The sequence below is a fragment of the Ascaphus truei genome, chromosome 5 (assembly GCF_040206685.1).
Source record: "Ascaphus truei isolate aAscTru1 chromosome 5, aAscTru1.hap1, whole genome shotgun sequence".
Lineage (NCBI taxonomy): Eukaryota > Metazoa > Chordata > Amphibia > Anura > Ascaphidae > Ascaphus > Ascaphus truei.
Genome location: NC_134487.1, coordinates 277695874 through 277717893, shown reverse-complemented (window position 1 = coordinate 277717893; position 22020 = coordinate 277695874). Strand labels below are relative to the sequence as shown.

General features: G+C 44.4%; 2 protein-coding genes across 3 annotated transcripts in view; one reads left to right on the top strand and one right to left on the bottom strand.

Moving 5' to 3' along the window:
- ITK (IL2 inducible T cell kinase) overlaps positions 1-8376 on the bottom strand; it is a 64118-nt gene extending 55742 nt beyond the window's left edge. Inside the window, exons 1-5 of one of the 2 annotated variants that reach the window (XM_075602185.1) lie at positions 8274-8376; positions 6963-7146; positions 2491-2595; positions 1949-2030; positions 1264-1392 (exon numbers count right to left, since the gene is read on the bottom strand). In XM_075602185.1, coding sequence (XP_075458300.1) covers positions 1264-1392; positions 1949-2030; positions 2491-2595; positions 6963-7146; positions 8274-8275 — 502 coding nt within the window. In that variant the 5' untranslated portion in view covers positions 8276-8376. The remainder of the gene's footprint in view (positions 1-1263; positions 1393-1948; positions 2031-2490; positions 2596-6962; positions 7147-8273) is intronic. The other variant, XM_075602184.1, reaches the window with a different exon arrangement.
- An 11188-nt stretch (positions 8377-19564) lies between these two features.
- MED7 (mediator complex subunit 7) lies at positions 19565-21794 on the top strand. Its single transcript, XM_075602183.1, has 2 exons — positions 19565-19657; positions 20616-21794. The coding sequence occupies exon 2, from the start codon at positions 20636-20638 to the stop codon at positions 21320-21322; it is 687 nt and encodes a 228-aa protein (XP_075458298.1). The 5' UTR covers positions 19565-19657; positions 20616-20635; the 3' UTR covers positions 21323-21794.
- The last annotated feature ends 226 nt before the right edge of the window (positions 21795-22020 follow it).

Sequence of the window (22020 nt, the reverse complement as noted above, 5' to 3'; positions counted from 1 at the left end):
GGGTGGCATGGGTGGTGAGCTCGGGAGGGGGTGGCACGGGAGGTGGGCTCGAGAGGGGGTGGCACGGGAGGTGGGCTCGGGAGGGGGTGCCACGGGAGGTGAGCTCTGGAAGCGGGTCGCGGGGGGAAGCGGGCCGCAGAGGAGCTGGTACTTCCTCCTCCGTCCCACGTTGGGAGCAGGGGGGAGGAAGGGAGCGGGGGGAATCGCTGCCATTTTTTTAAACTTGAGCGGGGGGGGGGGGGGGGGGGGAGACACCGTGCGGCCAGCCTCGCTGCGACCCAGCAATTTTGGTGCCGTGGCCCGGTGCCGGGTCGCGACCCACCATTTGGGAAATGCTGGTATAGATAATAATGGTGTCATCCCTCATAACATTGTATTACTAGTTAATCGACCTCCATTCTGTTTACCCCATCATGACCCAGGGCGTCTAATCTACTGGGGGTGCATATGAGCTGATTAGCAGCGGGAGCTGTATGCAAAACAACAAGCTTTCCTTTATGTATTATATACTGTATATATTGAAATCCACCACTTTAAAACATAAATCCACATTGTACCCTGACTCCCCTCTTTGTTCCTGTTTGTTGTGTAGTTGCAGGCTCCTTAAAAAGGCAGTCCAACATAAAGCATATATTAAGGAAACAACTTATCAGTGTAATGGGCTTTCTTGGAAAGATTAAATCACCCTTAAAGTAACAATTCTACTTATTGGCATCCTGTTAAATTACAGGCATACCCCGCATTAACGTACGCAATGGGTCCAGAGCATGTATCTAAAGCGAAAATGTACTTAAAGTGAAGCTGTTGCAGGGTACATGCAACTACACACGCGGGTTTCTTGACAAGGCTTATTTATTTAGCCTCAAAAGATATACAGCACACAAAACAAAAATAGCTTTTCATCAGCAAACAAAAGGAAAAAATGGCTTTTCATCAACAAACAAAAGAAAAATGGCTTTTTCTTCAGACACTACCGCATGGAAACGCCCATTAAAGTCAATGAGAACTTCCGTGTGGTTCAGCCAAATGGGCACTATAGCCATTTATTGAATAAGCCCAATAGACCCCAGGATTGTAGGTGAAGAGAGATCCTAAATCTAAATTGCAACACATATTTGCAGGAGTGAATGCATCTTTGTATATGGTTCCAGTAACGGCACAGAAATGGCTTCACTGCCCTTCCAGCATTAAGGGTTTTCCCTGTTGCATACAAAGTAGCCCCAAACCCCCTTTGTATACACACAAATAGAGGACACCCCTCACCGTCTTTGGTTGGGTCATACACAGCACACCCGGCTGCCAACTTTTCAGTTTGGGAGCAGCATATCCATCTCCCCTCCAACCAGAAGTTGGGGTGATACTTAGGTATTAGAACATTATTGTTCTTGATCTCTGCAGATAAAGAAGGAAAGAGTGGGTACTAGGGCAAAACAACAAGACTTAAGCCACTGACACATTTTTTGTGTTTATGTGTGTGAGTAGGCAATCAGAGATGGGAGGGACGTGGCCGTAGGTTGTAAATTTTAGAGGGATGGACAGTGAGTTTGTGATGTCAAACATCAGGCACATAGGCATGTGATGTCAAACATCAGGCACATAGGCATGTGATGTCAAACATCAGGCACATAGGCATGTGATGTCAAACATCAGGCACATAGGCATGTGATGTCACAGGCATAGGGCAGTAGATCAGTAATAGCAAAGGCAGGAGGCGGTGAGTCTGTAATGTCAGTGAGGCAGAGTTACCAAGTCTATGATTTGGACACTAGAGAAGGACTTGTTGATAGTTAGACTTAACTTTGTTACGCCAAGTTGTAGAACAGTGAGTGTTTGATGCAAAAGGACAGTGCACTTATAATATCAAACGTGTTGGTGCCCTGAGTCTGTGATGACTGATGAACAGGGGAGAGCCTCTTACGTCTGAGGTACAATATACATTTCTTGTTACCTTCTTTTAGAGAGAGCACCCATTGCTGCCGACTCTCTCTGTCTGGAGCGAAGACATACAGCAAATAATTATCATGGACGACCTGAGGAGAGAAACGAGCTGTCAAAACGGGCGTGTACTGATTGAAAACTAGTGTGTAATGACTTAACCTGATTAAAGCAGGTGTGTACTGAATCATACTGTTGTGTACCTATTCACACCTCCTTGGCCCAGAGATAGAAGTGTGATGTTACTAGCGTGGTTGAAGGGATTAGTTCCCTCTCTGTTTTTAAACCATACTGTACATATTGTACAAACGGCGCTCCAAAGACTATTTATAACAGGTTAGGAATTTCTCAAGCCTAACTAGAACCATTACTTTTTTAAGGCTCTTCCACTGTTTGTTGCTTATGCTTATACATATTTAGTATCATATGACTTGAGTCCAAATAGAGTGTACAGATCCAGTTGGTTGTGTACCAGCTGTGTGTCTTACATCAGATTGCCATGTACCTGTTCATATATGTCTATACATTTGTTTGTACAAGTTTGCACAGTCTTACCTGGAAGGGGTACTTGTTCCTGCAGGCGATGCTGGTATTAGATGTCACAATCTCTACACATTTAATTCGAGCCAATTCGATTGAGCCCCGAAGAGCACGAACTTTCTGGAGAAGACATTTTCAGTAGTTATGAAGCAGGAAATTGTACTGTAAATAGTACAATAATTATTTCACAGATAAGATCTCATGCTATACAAATAGTGCAACACTGCGTAGTCATAGGAGATTTTTCAATGAGCATCAGCCATGCTCAGATATCTTTGCTGCCACTAAATGTGCAGAAGACATATATTAATATATTCCAACGTATATAATTCTACATAAAGTATTTACACCTGCATCCCTGCTGATGCATACTACATATACAGGTAGCACATACAAATAATCTGTTACAAAAGAAAATGGTGTCTTCAGCACTCAAAAGAAAAAACATAAAGCAAGAATAACCCTAATAAAAGGATTATACTAGTGATCGACTTAAACCAGGTGAACCTAGCCACCAAAAATGTATAAATCACACGAGAGACAAGGTGCATAATACACGCGAGCAAACGTGTAATGAAACATATCATATCTGAATACTCATCAGAAAAAAACATGTTGTGTACACCAAAATACTCCTAAACTGTAAACACCAAAATACTCCTAAACTGTAAACACCAAAATACTCCTAAACTGTAAACACCAAAATACTCCTAAACTGTAAACACCAAAATACTCCTAAACTGTAAACACCAAAATACTCCTAAACTGTAAACACCAAAATACTCCTAAACTGTAAACACCAAAATACTCCTAAACTGTAAACACCAAAATACTCCTAAACTGTAAACACCAAAATACTCCTAAACTGTAAACACCAAAATACTCCTAAACTGTAAACACCAAAATACTCCTAAACTGTAAACACCAAAATACTCCTAAACTGTAAACACCAAAATACTCCTAAACTGTAAACACCAAAATACTCCTAAACTGTAAACACCAAAATACTCCTAAACTGTAAACACCAAAATACTCCTAAACTGTAAACACCAAAATACTCCTAAACTGTAAACACAAACATACTCCTAAACTGTAAACACCAAAATACTCCTAAACTGTAAACACCAAAATACTCCTAAACTGTAAACACCAAAATACTCCTAAACTGTAAACACCAAAATACTCCTAAACTGTAAACACCAAAATACTCCTAAACTGTAAACACCAAAATACTCCTAAACTGTAAACACCAAAATACTCCTAAACTGTAAACACCAAAATACTCCTAAACTGTAAACACCAAAATACTCCTAAACTGTAAACACCAAAATACTCCTAAACTGTAAACACCAAAATACTCCTAAACTGTAAACACCAAAATACTCCTAAACTGTAAACACCAACATACTCCTAAACTGTAAACACCAAAATACTCCTAAACTGTAAACACCAAAATACTCCTAAACTGTAAACACCAAAATACTCCTAAACTGTAAACACCAAAATACTCCTAAACTGTAAACACCAAAATACTCCAAAACTGTAAACACCAAAATACTCCTAAACTGTAAACACCAAAATACTCCTAAACTGTAAACACCAAAATACTCCTAAACTGTAAACACCAAAATACTCCTAAACTGTAAACACCAAAATACTCCTAAACTGTAAACACCAAAATACTCCTAAACTGTAAACACCAAAATACTCCTAAACTGTAAACACCAAAATACTCCTAAACTGTAAACACCAAAATACTCCTAAACTGTAAACACCAAAATACTCCTAAACTGTAAACACCAAAATACTCCTAAACTGTAAACACCAAAATACTCCTAAACTGTAAACACAAACATACTCCTAAACTGTAAACACCAAAATACTCCTAAAATGGACTGTATACAGTAAAGTATACAGTGTACACAGTAAATATACAAAATAAGGGGTCAGAGAAAAAATATGTATCAAGTCCAAATTTACCAAAATGACTACAGTATATACATATACACACAAGTGGATACTTATTCCCCACCCGGAATAGAAGCGGAGAGCAAAAAAGGAGGAACAGCTGCAAAAGTATCCAACATGCTGAGAATTCAGGAAACACAAATCAAAGTGGGAATCAAAGGAAACGGGGGGGGGGGGGGAGCAGGAGAAACATGTAATACATAACGTTCCCAACACTGTATCTGAAAGTGGAAATGTACAATCGTCCTCCGTGGATCCTCAGTGGATAGAAAAATCAGCATGTTGTCCTCTGAGGCTGATTGTGTCTCCACTTTCACATACAGTGCTGGGAACATTTTTTTTGCAGCGGAGAAGGGAAGTACCACGTGTACTTGACACGTGAGAATAGGCCTTAAGGGGGTTGTCCCCCCAAAACACGTTGCCGCATTTATTTAATTTTTCTCCTTCCCCCCCCCTCCCGTTTCCTTTGATTCCCAATTTGCTGCAGTTCCTCCTTTTTGCGCTGTTACCCGATATCTCTGCTTCTACTCCGGATGGGGAATAAGTATCTACTTGTGTATATATGTTACTATGTATATAGTAATTTTGTTAAAGTTTTCCCTGATATATATATATATATATATATATATATATATATATATATATATATATACTTTTGACCCCTTAATTTGTGTATTTACCGTGTACACCGATATGATAGGTTTCACTCCACTTTTACTCACGTGTATTATGCACCTTGCCTCGTGTGATTTTTGGTGGTTTGCTTCACCTGTTTCATGTCTATCACTAGTAAAATCCTTTTATTTGGCTTTTTCTTGCTTCATGTTTTCTTTTCATTTGAGTGCTGGGGACACCATTTTGTTTGGGAATAGCGGTTCCCGTGAGTTCCCGTGAGTTCCCGTTGCACCATTACCTAATATATCTCTTTTCCTTTTTGATAAGGGTTGTGCTGTGTGGTCTCTATATTTTGGTTACATATCAATCTGTTACTACACTGAGATAAGAGCAAAATACAGTGCTACCGACAGACATATATACAGAGTTATGAGGGTGCACATGTATCACAGTATGAAGCACACTACTGTAAAAGGGCACACACCTTAAGTGTGAAAGACACAAGCACATCTGACACACATATTCTTGTGTGGCAGAGGTATCCAGAGCTTACTATGACAACCACACACATAGCTGAAGACCAAACACTCCAGTGATACAGACACACTGGGCCTGATAGCGTGAGGACACGCACAAAGCTACAGACACACACATGGAAAACACACACATTACTATTCTTAGACAAATATAACCCAAAATCTGGAACAAATGTCTCCCATACCCTTGTGTGACAAAGAAACACGCACACACCTTAGAGTAACAAGGGCATAAGACTCAGACTATCACTTGCAGTAAGAGAGCAACACATTGGTGTGAGAGAGACAGATAGATGTCAATATGAATAAGATGTGCACTTTGGACATTGTAGTAACACTCGCATGAGAGAGCCACATAAGCTTTTCTTGGATAGAAAGAATGATACACACCTTGGTGTAGGATAGAGACACACATTGATTGCACTAATTAATATGTAGTGAAGCCACCTTCCCCATGCTGGAGAAAAATGTAGTCCCCTCATTTGAATGGAGCTGAAATCTGTCCCAGTATAGGGAAGACAGCTTCACAGCACATTGAATAAAGTGTGATAGCACCGATTCACGCTTACCCCATGGAATGCCCCACGGAAAGAGGATTGGCGCTCTCACACTTTATATAGTAAGGCCCTAAAAGAGAGACTCTTCTTGGATTAAGAGCTACACACACACACATTAAAGTAAGAAACACATACTTTGAGGAGAAAGGACACACACCCTGATTGTGTGTGAGAAAGGTAGACCCTTCTGGGGACACACACACGTGAAAATAAAAATCTTGAACTGAGAGACACACGTCAGGGAGAAGATAAACACAAACACATACAGTATCCCAGAATAAGGCAGAGGCACAGGTGTTAATGTGACACACAACAAACTCAAAACTTGAAGTGAGAGACACATGGTAGAGTGACAGACACACACAGATATGCTAGAGTGACGGTGACATACACACGATTGAGAGATACAAGTGACACAGGCACACACATGATTGAGAGGACTGCACACTGAAGTGATGTAAACATGTATGTATGTATGTCTTTATTTGTATAGCGCCATAAAATGTACATAGCGCTTCACAGTAGTAATACATGTCATATAAATAACAAATATAAATAGCAGATCATGGGAATAAGTGCTTCAGACATACTGTAAAAGTAACATTAAGGAAGGGGTCCCTGCTCCGAGGAGCTTACAATCCTGTATTTTGTGAGTGAGATAAAATGGGATACAAATGTAAGAAATTCACTTGCAGGAGTGAGAATCACAGCCTGGAGTCAGAGCCACACACATACCAGGGTGAGAAATATCACTTGTCACCAATGAAAAAGACACCATTCAGTTCCTCTGCCCTCCCATTTGCCTGCTTACCCCGTGGCGATGCTCGTAATAGCCGAGTGAGGACTGGGTGAGGATGAAGACCCGGGATTTGAAGTTTGCTGGGGATGTGCGCCTCTTCTGTTGGGATTTCTTAATGAGCGGCTGCTGTAGGATAACCGAGTCATTCATCTGGGACATGAGCCCTTGTTTCCAGGACCAGTAGACCCTGAGGCACCTAACATACAGAATTCCTCCAAATCAGTTAAAATAAGAGAAAACACATTTTATAAGAAACACTCTCTCGATGTGACAGTCACGGATGCTGACACCCACAACCGTGTGACAACATGAGCTCTGATGTACAAGAAATAGTGGAGGGAAAAGGGGGAAGGATCTGGTATACAGAGCGGAGGAGTAGCTCAACAGACCTTATCTATCCATCAGCAAAGGTGTTAAACTTGTGCTATGACCTCAGGCTCCAACCACATCCTGCCTTTGTGTTTGTATCGAGCGACGTACAGAACACTTTATAAGTTAGAACTTATACAAGCAATATATCTCTACTGCACAGATCATCTAGCCATTATACTGAAGTTCATATCCATACTGCACATCAACATATAGGTAAAAAGTGTTTAAGCAATGTAGAAACTCATTTTTATGGGCACTGGATTTTCTAAGTTGTATTAGAAAAGTGAAATCGCCCATACGCCCATTGAGTTGTCAATGATGTGGAAGAGAACAACATGGCAGCTGGCAACTAGACTAATTCTGGGTGGCAAGTTTGTAGTCAATAGCCCCCTACATTTCAAGAATCGTTGATTTCCCAGAGAGCTGTGATGAGGAAACCAAGGACGCACATCACTTCATTGTCCAGGTCGTCCTTTCCTGAATCCTCAGTGTGATGGCAGGGGCAGGATGGCACCCACAATAAACTACCCCCTTCACCCACCCTCTCTACCCCACAATAAACCAAGTACTCTGGTTTAACCCCTTCATTACCTTAGTGGCTAGCCGCTAAGGTAATGATAGAGAATATCTGGGGCGCTCCCTCTAATGAATATAAATATCAAATAAAAAGATGTGCACAGAAAAACCAAATGATACAATACTGGCCCGGTGATATGATGCTGCTCAACCAAAATGAGGATCCTCCATTGATCCTCATGAAACGACAGAGATAAAGGGCGGTGAGAACAAAAGAAAAATAAACAGTGATTAGTAATAATAATGTACTCCAATATAAATCAGCTCTCTAAATAAGGGGAGGAGGGGGGTGATTAAAAAAAAAATATATATATATATATATATACACCGTATGTAAATACTGTACTCACACGGCCATGTGTGAGAGTGACTCACATCGGTTAGTTCTTTATGCACTGTTGTGCCTCCTTCCGTCAGCAGCTGATTCTGGGTATACCTGTGTGGTGTATACGCAGACGCCCAGGGTCTTCGCGTTAGACCCAGTAAGGATGACAGACAGCCACAGGGAAGATGTAACTGTAACGTTTTGCAGTTTATTGGTTAAAAAACAGAGTATCAAGTTACTCACATATAAGAAACTCATTTCCGGTACACGCAGCCACTCTCCGCACCTCAGCACAGCGTATTCCTGCTCCCACGTTCGGTCAACAGGACTTTGAGCAAAGCGCTTAGGGAAGCTATGGTGGCCGTCAAAAAGCTATGGTGGCGGACAAAAAGCTACACGTCCCAGCTCGGAAGCGCTTCACTCACAGTCCTGACACAACCAAAGAAAGTAACCACAAGAAACCAGGACCAGTCATTGCCCAGTTTCGATGTTGTTAACTGCCTATTGAAAGTCCTTCGAAGTACCCTACAATCAACGTAAAGTTATAATCTTCCAGGACTTTGCTGCTGAACTCACAAGAAAGAATCAGCTCAGCTTTATACGTATTGGCCAACCCTGCTGTTCTAAAATTATTTGGAAACGATGGCAGAAAGTCCTCCTAGTCTCCAGATGTTGCCAAAGAGTTTCTGTCACAAATGCTTAGCCCTGACTTAACTTTAGACAATTAAATGGTCATATCTTTTCTTTATGTTTTACTTGCATTCATATCACCTAACTGCTATATATATTGTATTTGTCATTTAAGGGCAGTCATCGATGCACAAGGTAACTACTTTGCTTTATATTCATGTTTATGGGGAAAATCCTGTGGCTGAATACTCAACTTTTTGATTCTATTACTATCACTGAGAAGCAGCGGCTCAGTGAGTAAAGACACTGACTGGCACTGAGTTTGGAGAAGGGAACCTGGCTCAATTCCCAGTGTTGGATCCTTGTGACCTTGGGCAAGTCACTTTATCTCCCTGTGCCTCAGGCACCAAAAAACATAGATTGTAAGCTCCACGGGGCAGGGACTGTGCCTGCAAAATGTCTGTGTGTGTGTCCCCAAAAAAACTTAGGGTGAGGCACTTGTGCTAAAAAAAAATAGGACTAATTGAAAGAGCCCGTGATATAGTCACGAGTGCCTTCAGAGGGGTACATTTTTGGTGCACATCACACTAATAATTTTTTATTTTTATGTGGAATACATACAGTGAAAAATCAAGGTGAAACCTAAATCTAAAGTGATAGTAAAATGTTAATAAAACAGACACGCCGTGCTTCCTGCTGTTACCAACCACTTGTATGTACACTCTGGTAATTGTGACTTTACAACAGTGTGAGGTGTGCTTGATACACAATAACAACACTAATATTGTCCTCCTGCTGAACACTATGTAACTATGTTGAAGTCACTCATACAATTGCATCATTGAGCCAGTCCTTTGCATATACCAATAAATATTGAGGTTAACGCAATCAAATAATCATGACCCTGCACTATACGGTTTGCTGCTTAGGGTTATGATTATTTGATTGCGTTAACCTCAATATTTATTGGTATATGCAAAGGACTGGCTCAATGATGCAATTGTATGAGTGACTTCAACATAGTATCTGTGAGAGTCACTATTTACCAGATTGTATTCAGCAGGAGGACAATATTAGTGTTGTTATTGTGTATCAAACACACCTCACACTGTTGTAAAGTCACAATTACCAGAGTGTACATACAAGTGGTTGGTAACAGCAGGAAGCACGGCGTGTCTGTTTTATTAACATTTTACTATCACTTTAGATTTCACCTTGATTTTTCACTGTATGTATTCCACATAAAAATACAAAATTATTAGTGTGATGTGCACCAAAAATGTACCCCTCTGAAGGCACTCGTGACTATATCACGGGCTCTTTCAATTAGTCCTATTTGTGAACTATTGTACATTGGCTGCACTCATTTGTGTCGATTATTAGACACTAGTTAATGAAATATTAAGATTGTATAATTAAGAGTGAGCGGTGTGCAATGCTGTGTGTTTTGTATGCTAAAAAAAAAGAGCACACTTGAGATAACTGAGAGATATGCTAGTTCTATGCAAAGAATATTTAAATGAGTCACATCCCACACTTTCTGAAAGGATTTCTATAAGAATTATACTGAGTAAGCTTGCCTAAGGCACCTAATAATTGGAATGTTGTACTGGTGTCAGGCCCAACAGGATTAGAATCCCCAGCCTCTGCTATGCAGTTCTAGTAGTGTGAACTAAACAAGTGGCTGGGTAGCACTGTAGTCACATTAATCTTTTATATTCCTGTTTATGGGGAAAATCCTGTGGCTCAACACTCACTGCTCACACGTCTAGCTAATCCACCTATTGGCATATCTCACAGGTATGCGCCACAAGGAACAGTATACTGTCAACCAGGAAGTGGTCTGCTTTTAAAGGAAGTCAGGGAGCTATAGGTATGAGCACTTAGTGAGAAGTAAAGCTCAATAATTTACATACATATGTAGCCCCCTGTAAACAGCACGGGCTACTAAATCTTCCTACTACTGTGGTAAGCCCTGTTAAAGGCAGGCCCCAGTAGTAATCATGGGTTTTCCCCCTTGCAAAGCCCTGCCTGTGTGATTAATACAAGCCTGTCTCTGCTGCCGGCCTGTGCAGAGGGGAGGTCTTGTTGATGTCATGAGGGGCGGGGCTGACCAAACTTAGTAGCGAACTGTGAGCTCTGGAGTCAGTCTGTCTACTCCCTGAGTTGAGAGAGGAGTGAGTCTGGAGTGAGTTGTTCAGAAGGTCAGATGAGAATGTTGGAGTGTCTGGCTGGACAGTCAGATAGTAAGAGAGAGAGTGTAGCTAGGTTCCTGAGGAGTAGGGCCTAGTGGTTTAGAGGTGGATCCATGCTTCTCACCCTGCTTAGGGGGTGAGGGAAGATCTAGCCCCACCCATAGCGCCCTTGGTTGCGGGTGGAGGCAGGGAGAAAGATACCCTTCAGACCATCCTGAGGAGAACGATCTGGTGGGAGAGGAGGAGGAGGCATATCGTATATCTGTATTGCTGTGCTGCTATTACTGCCCTGCCGATAGTGAGTACAATAAAGACTCTGTTGCTTTCGACATTGTGCCGTGTGATTCTGGAGCATTCACCCCGGGACCAAGGGGGTCCTCCTATAAGGGTCTCTTCCCATATCCCTGGGAATTATAGGAGATGGAGGCGCTGCACCAATAAGACCACATGGAGGCCAATACCTCAGAAGCCTGGTCCTGTCTCCCCCATAACATTGCGGGAAGCTCAGGTATGCACCACCCATCACCTTGTAATCTGCCCTCAAGCACCCTAGATACATCAGTTGAGTCTAGGGGGGGGGGGGACAAGGGTTACATTTGGAAACGCTGCTGAGAGATGGATGCCAGGACAGGTCAGTTATAGCAAGGCGGAACGGGCAGAGTGAGATGCACTCTCTCTGCAGGTGCTGGAGGAGGAAGGGTGCAATTGCACAAGCCGGGGGTAGTCAGGGGAGCGTAGCCTCTCGCACAGTACGCCATGGGCGTCCTTAGGAGGTAGCGTTACGAGGGGTGAAGTAGCTAGAGCTGCCCGAGTCCCTTGAGGCAGGTAGCGTGAGGCAACTGGGGGGGTCATAGCGGTAACCAATCCGGGGACCATGGCCCGCATTACGAGTGGCCAAAAGTAGGAGACACCTGTACCGATGGAGTTGCCGGTACCCAGCTATCAACCACACAGACGCACCACAGAGCACTTGCACATAGACACCGAGAGTACAGTGCATAGGAGGAGAGGAGTTCCGCTGAGCCTGGGGTAGAAGCCACCTCATTTTAGTGGGCAACAGACAGTATGAAGATGCCGAGTTCACATTTGGAGGGAAAACATGATCTAGGTATGAGATACCCGTTAGACATGGAGAGTAGGGCACAGGCACATTTGGAGGGATTATCCAAGATGGCGGCCATCCCTACATGTGCTCCGAGGAGCAGGAGAGGCGAGCTATAATGGCAGTTCCCGCCAAGCCTGGAGCAAGCACGTGAGAATTGCAAAAGGACGCTGAGACAGTGGTGGCGGGAAATGTGCAAGAGTCTGGCGCCAAACCCAGATTCCTTGCAAGAGGAGAGGAGCGGCACGAAAGCCGAGAGTCCACCCACCTGTGCCGTGACTGGTCAGAAGGCCAGACCACGTCACTTTGAAGGAGAGAAAGCCCCACCTATGGATTCCACCAGAGGGAGGAGGCCCCTGGAGAGCCAATCAGGAGAGTCCGCCCCAGCAAAGGGAGGGACAGGAAGTGAGAGCAAGGAGCTTCATTTCCTTCTGAAAGTCACAGAGCGGAACTGAGCTATTGAACTGTTCCAATCCTACGAGAACTATGTCAGAGATAAACACTACCGTGGTCCAAGTACCAGGCGGCCTGCTGGTGGTCCAGATAGCCGATCAGGAGTACCTGCGGTGCCTGTACGCTCATTGCGGAGTGCCCAGCGAGGTACCCAGCACCAAGGCCCGATGCTCCTTGTGTGGTACCTACTACTTCTGGCCTACGGAGCCGGAACAGATGACCGAGACCCCTCGGGGTGCCTTTCCGGGAACGATATCGGAGGTGGCAGAGAGCAGTGAGAGAACGGCACTGGTTCCCCGTTACAAAGGAGCGGGACGAACCCAGGCCCAACCGGCTGTCGAGCCGAAAGAATTGTCCAAGGAGAAGAGCGCGACCGCAGTGGAGGTACCGGAGCATGCTAGCTTCGTACCTCTACCCACTGGCTGTATCACCGAAGATTCCGGTGATTCCCGAGCGGAGGAGCCGATCATAATTTCATCCGAAGAAGAGGTTCGTGTCCCATCGGTGGCGATGCGCCTACCGGCGAACCACCCCAGCGGCATCAAGGAGGAGCAGCCGAGCGCGGACCTCGTACGACAGCGAGCGCTGGTGCGGCCGGAGGCCCGAAGCAGTCCAACAGCCGTGGTGACTCCCAGTGCGGAGGAGATGGAGATCGATGCGAACCTCGAGGAGCCTGATCTCATCAAAGAGCAGCGGAGCGGTAAGGAGACTCCACCACCCCCTTATCCCCGCCAGGAGGAGACTGTAACCACGGAGGACGAGAAGGAGAGGCTTGAGGCCTACTTGTTCGGCCATGTACCGGATGCTCTGCCATTGCCCATGCCGGTCCTCGACGTACTTCTGGTGCGTGACCACGGGGCGGATGGCAATTCTGTGGGCACACCCGACGACATCGTTTCTGGGTCCACCGGAAAGAGAAGGCTGAGATTATTGTTTTCCTCCCGAAGCATCGATACAGCCATTGCTCTGGCTACCCTACGGAGCCGAGGTCCATCGAGAGAGGCGCGCAGCATGGTGGAGCGCGAGTCAAAGAAAGCGTCCATGGGTCGCGGAATTGTCCGCTTGCTGGACACTGATCTGGACATTGCCCCAGCCCCAGTCCCTAGCTCCACTGCCCCGGCCACTGCCCCGTCACAAGTGATACCCTTGGGTCCTACCAGGGATAAGTTGTGTAAATTCCCCACCTACTCTCAGGACTTGTGGGATTGGGAACTGAGTGATGAGGGATCTGATGGGGAGATACCGTATTCAAGCGTAATACCTGTGCCTAACCCTGTACCGTTTTGTCCTACAGCTAGAGGGAGAGCCCGTAGGTCACATACTCCAGCAGAGGCTGGGCCTTCCAGACCAGAGGTGCATAAGATGAATCCTACAAGGTACATGAATGCCAAGGGAAGAAGAGATTGCTCGCGATCTACTGATGCGGGTACGTCAGAGGTAGAACGCACAAGTCATTCCGCAGAATCTGAACACTGTGACAAGTGGTGGGCACCCTTATTCACCGGTTACCACAAAGGGATGGACCGTACACGGTTCCTTCTTATAAAGAATAATGTTGTTGATCATTGGTGGGCGGCTGGGTCTTTCACTCAACAGGAGGTGGAGGATGAATTAGACCATAGGTACAAGGAGATAGAACAAAAGCTCATTGTACCACGCGGCCAAAGTATTTTGTATGACGAGATAGCTCCAGAAGAGCCTGTGTTTTGGGTACTGCCCAGCAGGGTGGGTCGCCGAACACTCACCAAATTAAGTAGGGCTGATAGAGCCATCGTGGCTAGATACCGACAGTCACACGGTTATGAGTACCCTTATGTGCCTGAGTCTATCATGTGTGAGATTGAAGAGAATAGAGACAGTTGGTTAAGGGAGGCGGTCCAAGAGTATTTACGAACAAAGTTTGGTAAGGCCGATTATCACAATGAAGACACAATTAGCGAGCAAGTGCGCATATGGAGTATAGGGAGATGCATCTACATGCATGGTGTGAGTTACCGACCGGAACATGGGTCAGTTAAGTCGTTTTCTGTAACGGTCACTGATCACAATGGCAGGAAAATACGAAAGCCAGATCCTAAGCATTATTATTAGTTTCTCCATGTTAGGAGTAACTGGATTCAGTGTGTACTAATTACTACCTCAAGATGTTATGACCATGTGTGTGTATAACCTGTGTTTGTTCCCCAGGTTGTTCACTGCAGGATGGTACTGCCAAGCGAGGTCCAAGTGGGGACCATTGGATTCCACCATAGGGAGAGTGTAGCCCCCTGTAAACAGCACGGGCTACTAAATCTTCCAACTACTGAGGTAAGCCCTGTTAAAGGCAGGCCCCAGTAGTAATCATGGGTTTTCCCCCTTGCAAAGCCCTGCCTGTGTGATTAATACAAGCCTGTCTCTGCTGCCGGCCTGTGCAGAGGAGAGGTCTTGTTGATGTCATGAGGGGCGGGGCTGACCAAACTTAGTAGCGGTTCCTGTGAGCTCTGGAGTAAGTCTGTCTACTCCCTGAGTTGAGAGAGGGGTGAGTCTGGAGTGAGTTGTTCAGGAGGTCAGATGAGAATGTTGGAGTGTCTAGCTGGACAGTCAGATAGTAAGAGAGAGAGTGTAGCTAGGTTCCTGAGGAGTAGGGCCCAGTGGTTTAGAGGTGGATCCATGCCTCTCACCCTGCTTAGGGGGTGAGGGAAGAGCTAGCCCCACCCGTAGATCCCTTGTTTGCTTGTGGAGGCAGGGAGAAAGATACCCTTCAGACTATCTTGAGGAGAACGATCTGGTGGGAGAGAAGGAGGAGGCATATCGTATATCTGTATTGCTGTGCTGCTATTACTGCCCTGCCAACAGTGAGTACAATAAAGACTCTGTTGCTTTGAACATTGTGCCGTGTGATTCTGGAGTATTCACCCCGGGACCAGGGGGGTTCTCCTATAAGGGTCTCTTCCAATATCCCTGGGAATTATAGGAGATGGAGGCGCTGCACCATTAAGACCACATGGAGGCCAATACCTCAGAAGCCTGGTCCTGTCTCCCCCATAACATCACGGGAAGCTCAGGCCCTCCTGTTCCAAACAGGTATGCACCACCCATCACCATGTAATCTGCCCTCACGCACCCTAGATACATCAGTTGAGTCTAGGAGGGGGGGGGAACAAGGGTTACACATAGAATACTACCCACAATATCCCAGCAAGCTCAAGAACCCCAAAACCCACCCCATCATTTATAAAGCATATATATAGTGTCAAAAAGGAGAGCTACGTGCAGTAAGTATTTTGTCACATTGGATGTAGCATTGGGCTTTTCTGTCTTTTGTTGAATACATACAATACTAGTATGCTGTTAGTGACAGTGGTGCTACATGACGGATATGCACAAAGGTGGCTACAGTGTAACAGAATTTTCATTTCCCTTAAGAAAAGTTGCATGATGTAACAATTAACCCTAAAACAGATAAATAACATGACAAAATATTGGGTGTAAAAATATTATTTGTACTGTTAAGAACTTGAGCTATTCAATAGCCACACTGCAGCCAGGGACAAAAATATTCACCGTACCATCTGCCAGACACATACTGAATTGAAGTTAAAATAAATAAAAGTAGAATGTGAAAAAATCAGCAGCGCACAACCTAGGGAGCCAGGCCAGTTGATAGTAAAAATATAAATGTATTGATAAATCACAAAAAAAGGAGGTCAGAGACCTACGCGTTTCACGCCTTTCGGGTGCTGATTTTTGCACATTCTACTTGGATCTTTTCTACCTGTCGCTTGGCCCACCTCACCTGAGAAGCTCTAGGAGTGGGTAAGAATATCTACAAACTGACATTTATAATCTACAAACTGACATTTATAATCTACACAAAAGTGAGTACATTGTCTTATTGAAGAATTTAAGCTACTTGGCCCCCCCATGAGGTTGCAGCATCGTGGAACACCATCTTTTGCTGTCACCTCCAGGAAGGTTTACAACTATTTATATGTGTAAGACATCTTACGGATCCTGTTTAATACCCACTCTATGCATGAGTGTTCTCTTATTTTTATTATTTTTTTCTACATTTGTGAAAATTACTCAGAATATTTGGACCGGAACTATTTGAGCACCTACTTTTCCTCTACTGTGCTAAAATAAATACAACTCTACAAACCGCAGGAAGGGATCCAGTTGGCTTCCCACAAAGCACAAACTGTTATCGGGTTAAAAAGTCTAAATCACCTTATGAGGATCCGGTGTCCTGGATAACAGAGGTTCTGATCCTCATAAGGTGACTTAGACTTTTTAACCTGAAAACACTTTGTGCGCTTTGGGAAGCAGTGAGGGGTTCAAAATTATAATGTGAGAATAGTGCTACCCAGCCACTGGTTTAGTTCACACTAATAGAGCTGATGCACAAAAAAAGCAGTGGTTGTGGGTTCTAATCCTGTGTGGTCTAACAACAGTACTCCATTCCAGTCAGTATGTGCCTTAGGTTGCCTACTCAATATAGTTCTTATGGAAATCCTTTTAAAAAGTGTGGGATGTGACACCTTCTCCCCTAATAACTGATTTTGACAGATTTTGAAGAATCCAGCCAGCTTTAAAATGAAGCAATCTGATGGCGGATTTCATTCTCCTCTTAAAAGATTTCTATAAGACCTAAACTGACAAGCATAAGTCACCTGGTGAGGAAGGGGTACTAGTGTCAGGCTCAACAGGATCAGAACCCATATTCTCTACTATTCAGGGCAGCACGTCTAGCAGTGACCTAAATCAGCTGCTTGATGTGGGTTTTAATCTGGTTGGGCCTGAAACCAGTACCCCTTCCTCACCAGGTGCCTTACGATTGGCAGTATTGGTCTTATGGAAATCTCCCCACCGCCACCATTTCGTTCTCTTTATTCTGTATCCCTTCTCTCAACTCCCTGCAAAACAATTCACTACGCTTTGAGTTATAAACAAATAAATAATCCTCAACCATACTGGACGCTGAGTATCCAAACCTGACCAGATATCTGTAATCATTTCAGTGTTATATATCACTTTTTTTTTTTTTGTTCTCAATTGTTGCTGATTGGCACCAACATAGTATTTGCTAGGAAACTGAGAAGACAGAGCAGCTGCAGCAGGAGAAGCTAAAGGACCAGCAGATACATCACGTGACATTTCAGCTGACACATTCGCAATAGGGATTTCTTTAGATCTGTGCCTGGTGGAAGAAAAGAAAAAAAGACAAGTCTAGATTAAATTGGGGATCCAACATGGTTGCAAAAATTTACCGCTCAGATTGCAAAATAGTTGAAATACTTGGGTTCTCGTGAAACACAGTAGAGCAGTTATAGACAATGCCAATCTCTAGGAGCATGTTTTTGAAAGTTGTCCTTCCGCTTCTCCAGCTGATTTTCTGGAAGCTTGATGAGTGGTATGACTTGACTTAGGTTGCCACTCTTAGGACTGATGTACCGTGTTGCTACTTCAAATAGTTCTAGTAGTTCGCAAAAATATGCATGGATTTTCTACTGTGGTAGAGTGAAAAAAGTCCCACCCACAGAGGGTGTGGTACAGCTAATAATGGCTTTCGGTAACAGAAGTATATAGATGGATGAATGAATGCCACCTTGTTGCAACCTCTTGATTATGTGGATGACGTAGCATCTCCAGGACATTGAGGCCCGTATGCTTCTTGGTGAAGCCAGCAATACTGCACATAAATCATCTTGTCTGGGAATTACCATCTTCAACGCTATGGAAAACAGAGGATTATGATGAATGAAGAAAAAAACACCCAGTGGTCGTCACTGTCATGTCGTCCTTAGTTTAACCAGTACCTCTGTCCTCAAATCTGTAGCTAAGTGAGTAGTTGGTACAATGGAATTCTTTATGGCGTTTGTCTAGAGGAGCTTTTCTGTACAAATGATTTCTGAATTAAATTTGCTATCATTGGCATGCAATCTCCATTACCATATGAAAGCCGTCTGAATTAGTGGCAGATGTAGGATACAGATCCAATTATAGCATAGCTGCTATGGTCCTGATTAATTGCTGTGCAACAGGGTATCTGTAAATATACTCCATTCATTTTTCAAAAGATTGTTGGACAGTTAACGGTTTCCGAGGAATAGTGCTATTTGGGGAAAATGTGAAGGATGAGATCTCATTACCGTCTCAGAACACTCAACTTCAGAAACAGCACAGAACAATTCTAGAGATCAGGGACGGATTGTTGTGGAGGATTCTGATAATAATGAAAAGTATTGCACTGGCTTGGAAACTGGACATTTCACAAACACAAATCAAATAATCTTTCTCTACACTACAGTCAATATATGACATACATAGATATTGTGTTGTTGAAAATCAGTGGATTGGAATGTGCCAAGGACACTAACAAAATAAAAAGCGAGCCTGCTATTGGTGTCCATGTTTTATCGCTCTTGTTTTACTGGGTTTGATTCTACTGTGCCTCACTGCTGCCTCTTTAATACAATATTGCAGTGAAATAAAGTTCCTGTAATTTTCTGTTTAAACGAAGGAAGCCTTGTACAACCAGAGACAAATACATTTCACAGGGTTCCCTGAGGTTGACGGAATAGAAGAGGAATTCCTCTGAGGACCAAAATATTACACGTGGAGTTAATGCCTCAAATATAACTTACTGAGTGGTGTAGCAGAGGCAAAGAGTAAAGAGAAGATGTCAGATGATGGTATGACCTCTGCCCACATAATAGTATAATAATACACTAACTTGGAACTAACTGGGTGTTGCAGAAAACACACTGGTAGAGAGAATGGTCAAAGAATTGAATATTAGTTATATTAGTTGGCATTACAGTGTCTGTGTGACTATAGCAGCGGAGAGCTAGGTGGCAGCAGAGCAGCGCCCCCTGCTGCCTGTCCTCGTGTGAGCCCAGCGGCGCATGCGCAGTGTAACATCACGAAACCGGGCCGCAGCCAATCATTGCTCAGCCGGGGAGAGGGCGGAAGTGAAGCTGAGAGCTGGCATGACGTGTATTCTCCGGAAGTTGTCAGTGGCGGAAGCAGCGGAGAGTCCCCGGTGCTGGTGTGTGTAGAGCTTCGAGCGCAGGTACCGTGTATAACGCTGGGGCGCTACAGAGGGACGTTCATAATAGTGGTTCTGTTGTAACTGTATCATGGAGACAGAAATATAGCTGCCCTTCATTGAGACGTGTGGATAGTGTGTGTATATATATATCTCTCTCTCTCTCTCTCTCTCTCTCTCTCTCTCTCTCTCTCTCTCTCTCTCTCTCTCTCTCTCTCTCTCTCTCTCTCTCTCTCTCTCTCTCTCTCTCTCTCTCTCTCTCTCACACACACACACACACACACACACACACATTTAAAGTTATGGTGGGTGGAAAAGGCGACAAAAAACCTCCACCGTATAACATACAACAACTGAAAAGATAACGTGCACTTAGGTCTGCAACCCTGCCTTTCACCATTATCACCTAGCTACAGGGGTGCGCAAACTTCTTGAGCTGTGCCCGCCTGCCCAGGAGCTGCAGAGTTTGTGCCCCCTCTCCCAATGACTCAGCATCAAATAATGTTGCGTTGCCATGGCCCCGCTGCGGCATTTGACGCTGCGTTGCCATGGGGACGCGTCGCCGAAGACCCACAGAGAGCAGGTAAGGGAGTTACAGAGGCCACATGCCTCCCCCGGCATTTAATTTAAAGAGCGCATGGCCTCTGTAACCGCCCGCGCCCCCCATTTTTCGTTTTGTGCACTCCCTGTCCCTGTTCTTCCTACTTTTTTAGGGTCCACTGACATATTTCCCACTTATGTGACATATCTCCAAGTTTATTGTCATGTACTCCAATGAAACATTACCAATTTGGTATATACCTTGGTTTACGTTTTTACTTAAATTGAGAGTGCTGGAACAGTGGTTATGTTACCCCTGAGAGTATTGATCGTGAGACGTGAAATTCTTCAGCTCTGGGTTTTCTTGGATTGTTGCTGTCATGTAAAAATATTAATACAAACATTGGGCTTGACATTCTGTCCCTATTTCTTTGTGTTGCAGGTCCTCCTTTCCCTGTCATCATGGGGGAGCCCCAGCAAGTAAGCGCCCTACCTCTGCCTCCCATGCAGTACATCAAGGAGTACACAGATGAAAACATTCGCAAGGGCTTGGTCCCGAAACCTCCACCGCCCATTAAGGACAGCTACGTAATGTTTGGCAACCAGTTTCAGTGTGATGACCTCATTATTCGCCCTCTGGAGGGTCAGGGCATTGAGCGTCTCCATCCGATGCAGTTTGACCACAAGAAGGAGCTACGGAAGCTCAATATGTCCATACTGATCAACTTCCTGGACATGCTGGACATCTTGATTCGAAGCCCTGGCAGCATCCGCCGGGAAGAGAAGCTGGAGGACCTCAAGCTGCTCTTTGTTCACATGCACCACCTCATCAACGAGTACCGGCCGCACCAGGCTCGCGAGACTTTGAGGGTGATGATGGAAGTGCAGAAGCGGCAGCGGCTTGAAACTGCAGAGCGGTTCCAGAAGCACCTGGAGCGAGTAGTAGAGGTGATTCAGAACTGCTTGGCCTCATTGCCTGATGATCTCCCTCTGCCGGATGGGGTAGCTCACGTAAAGAGTGAACCCATGGAGCTGCAGGAAAGCTGCATAGAACAGCAGGAACTGCCCCAAGAGGTGGCTGCCCCTGGGAAAGAGGCCACAGTGGACAAAGATGCAGCAATGTGTGTCATCATTGACGAAATGACCTAGAAACTACTAATCAAGTGTGTCCTTGTTTGCAAGTTATAGGACAACGTTGGCTCTTAATGGCATGAGCAGTGACACAGGCTCGGGGTTACTCTACCCCGGCATTGTCTGGCAGACACTTTCTAATTTGCAATAAGACTGACGTTATTGCCACTTAATTCATTCTTTCACAGGCAGCTAAGCACTTGGGAAATGGGGTGCCGATGTCAGATTGATACTGCCAGAGGGAAACGCATATCCTGTTTGCCAAACCTTCCAGAACTGGGTGGCATTGAACAATTGTTTGCAACACACTTGCTGCACAGAACTGCATCATAGCACACTTCCCATGTGGGCTTTGAGTAACCCTCTGCTAAAATGTACTTTAGAAGTTGGTGGGAAAGTTGGGATTGTGCTCAGTGGTATGAGGGCATAGTTATTTTCTATGGGATTTTTTTTTCTTTTTTTTTAATAAACATGCTCATAAAACCTGAAATAGGATATGTTGTATTCTTTAAAACCAACGTGACTGTAGGACTGTTTTATTGCTAAACCTTTTTTATCCTTTAGGATAAAAAAAAAAAACCATGGCTGCTCAATCATTTGAAATTCCACTGATCCTTTCCCGGTGTCCAGGGAAAGATACGGACGCAAAAGCAACATTTGAATGGGTCACAGCCCAGTTTAGTTTTACTGAGAGAGTTACAGGTTAAGCAATGTTT

Coding starts and splice junctions, on each gene's coding strand:
- MED7 (XM_075602183.1), top strand. CDS start 20,636: ATGGGGGAGCCCCAGCAAGTAAGCGCCCTACCTCTGCCTCCCATGCAG.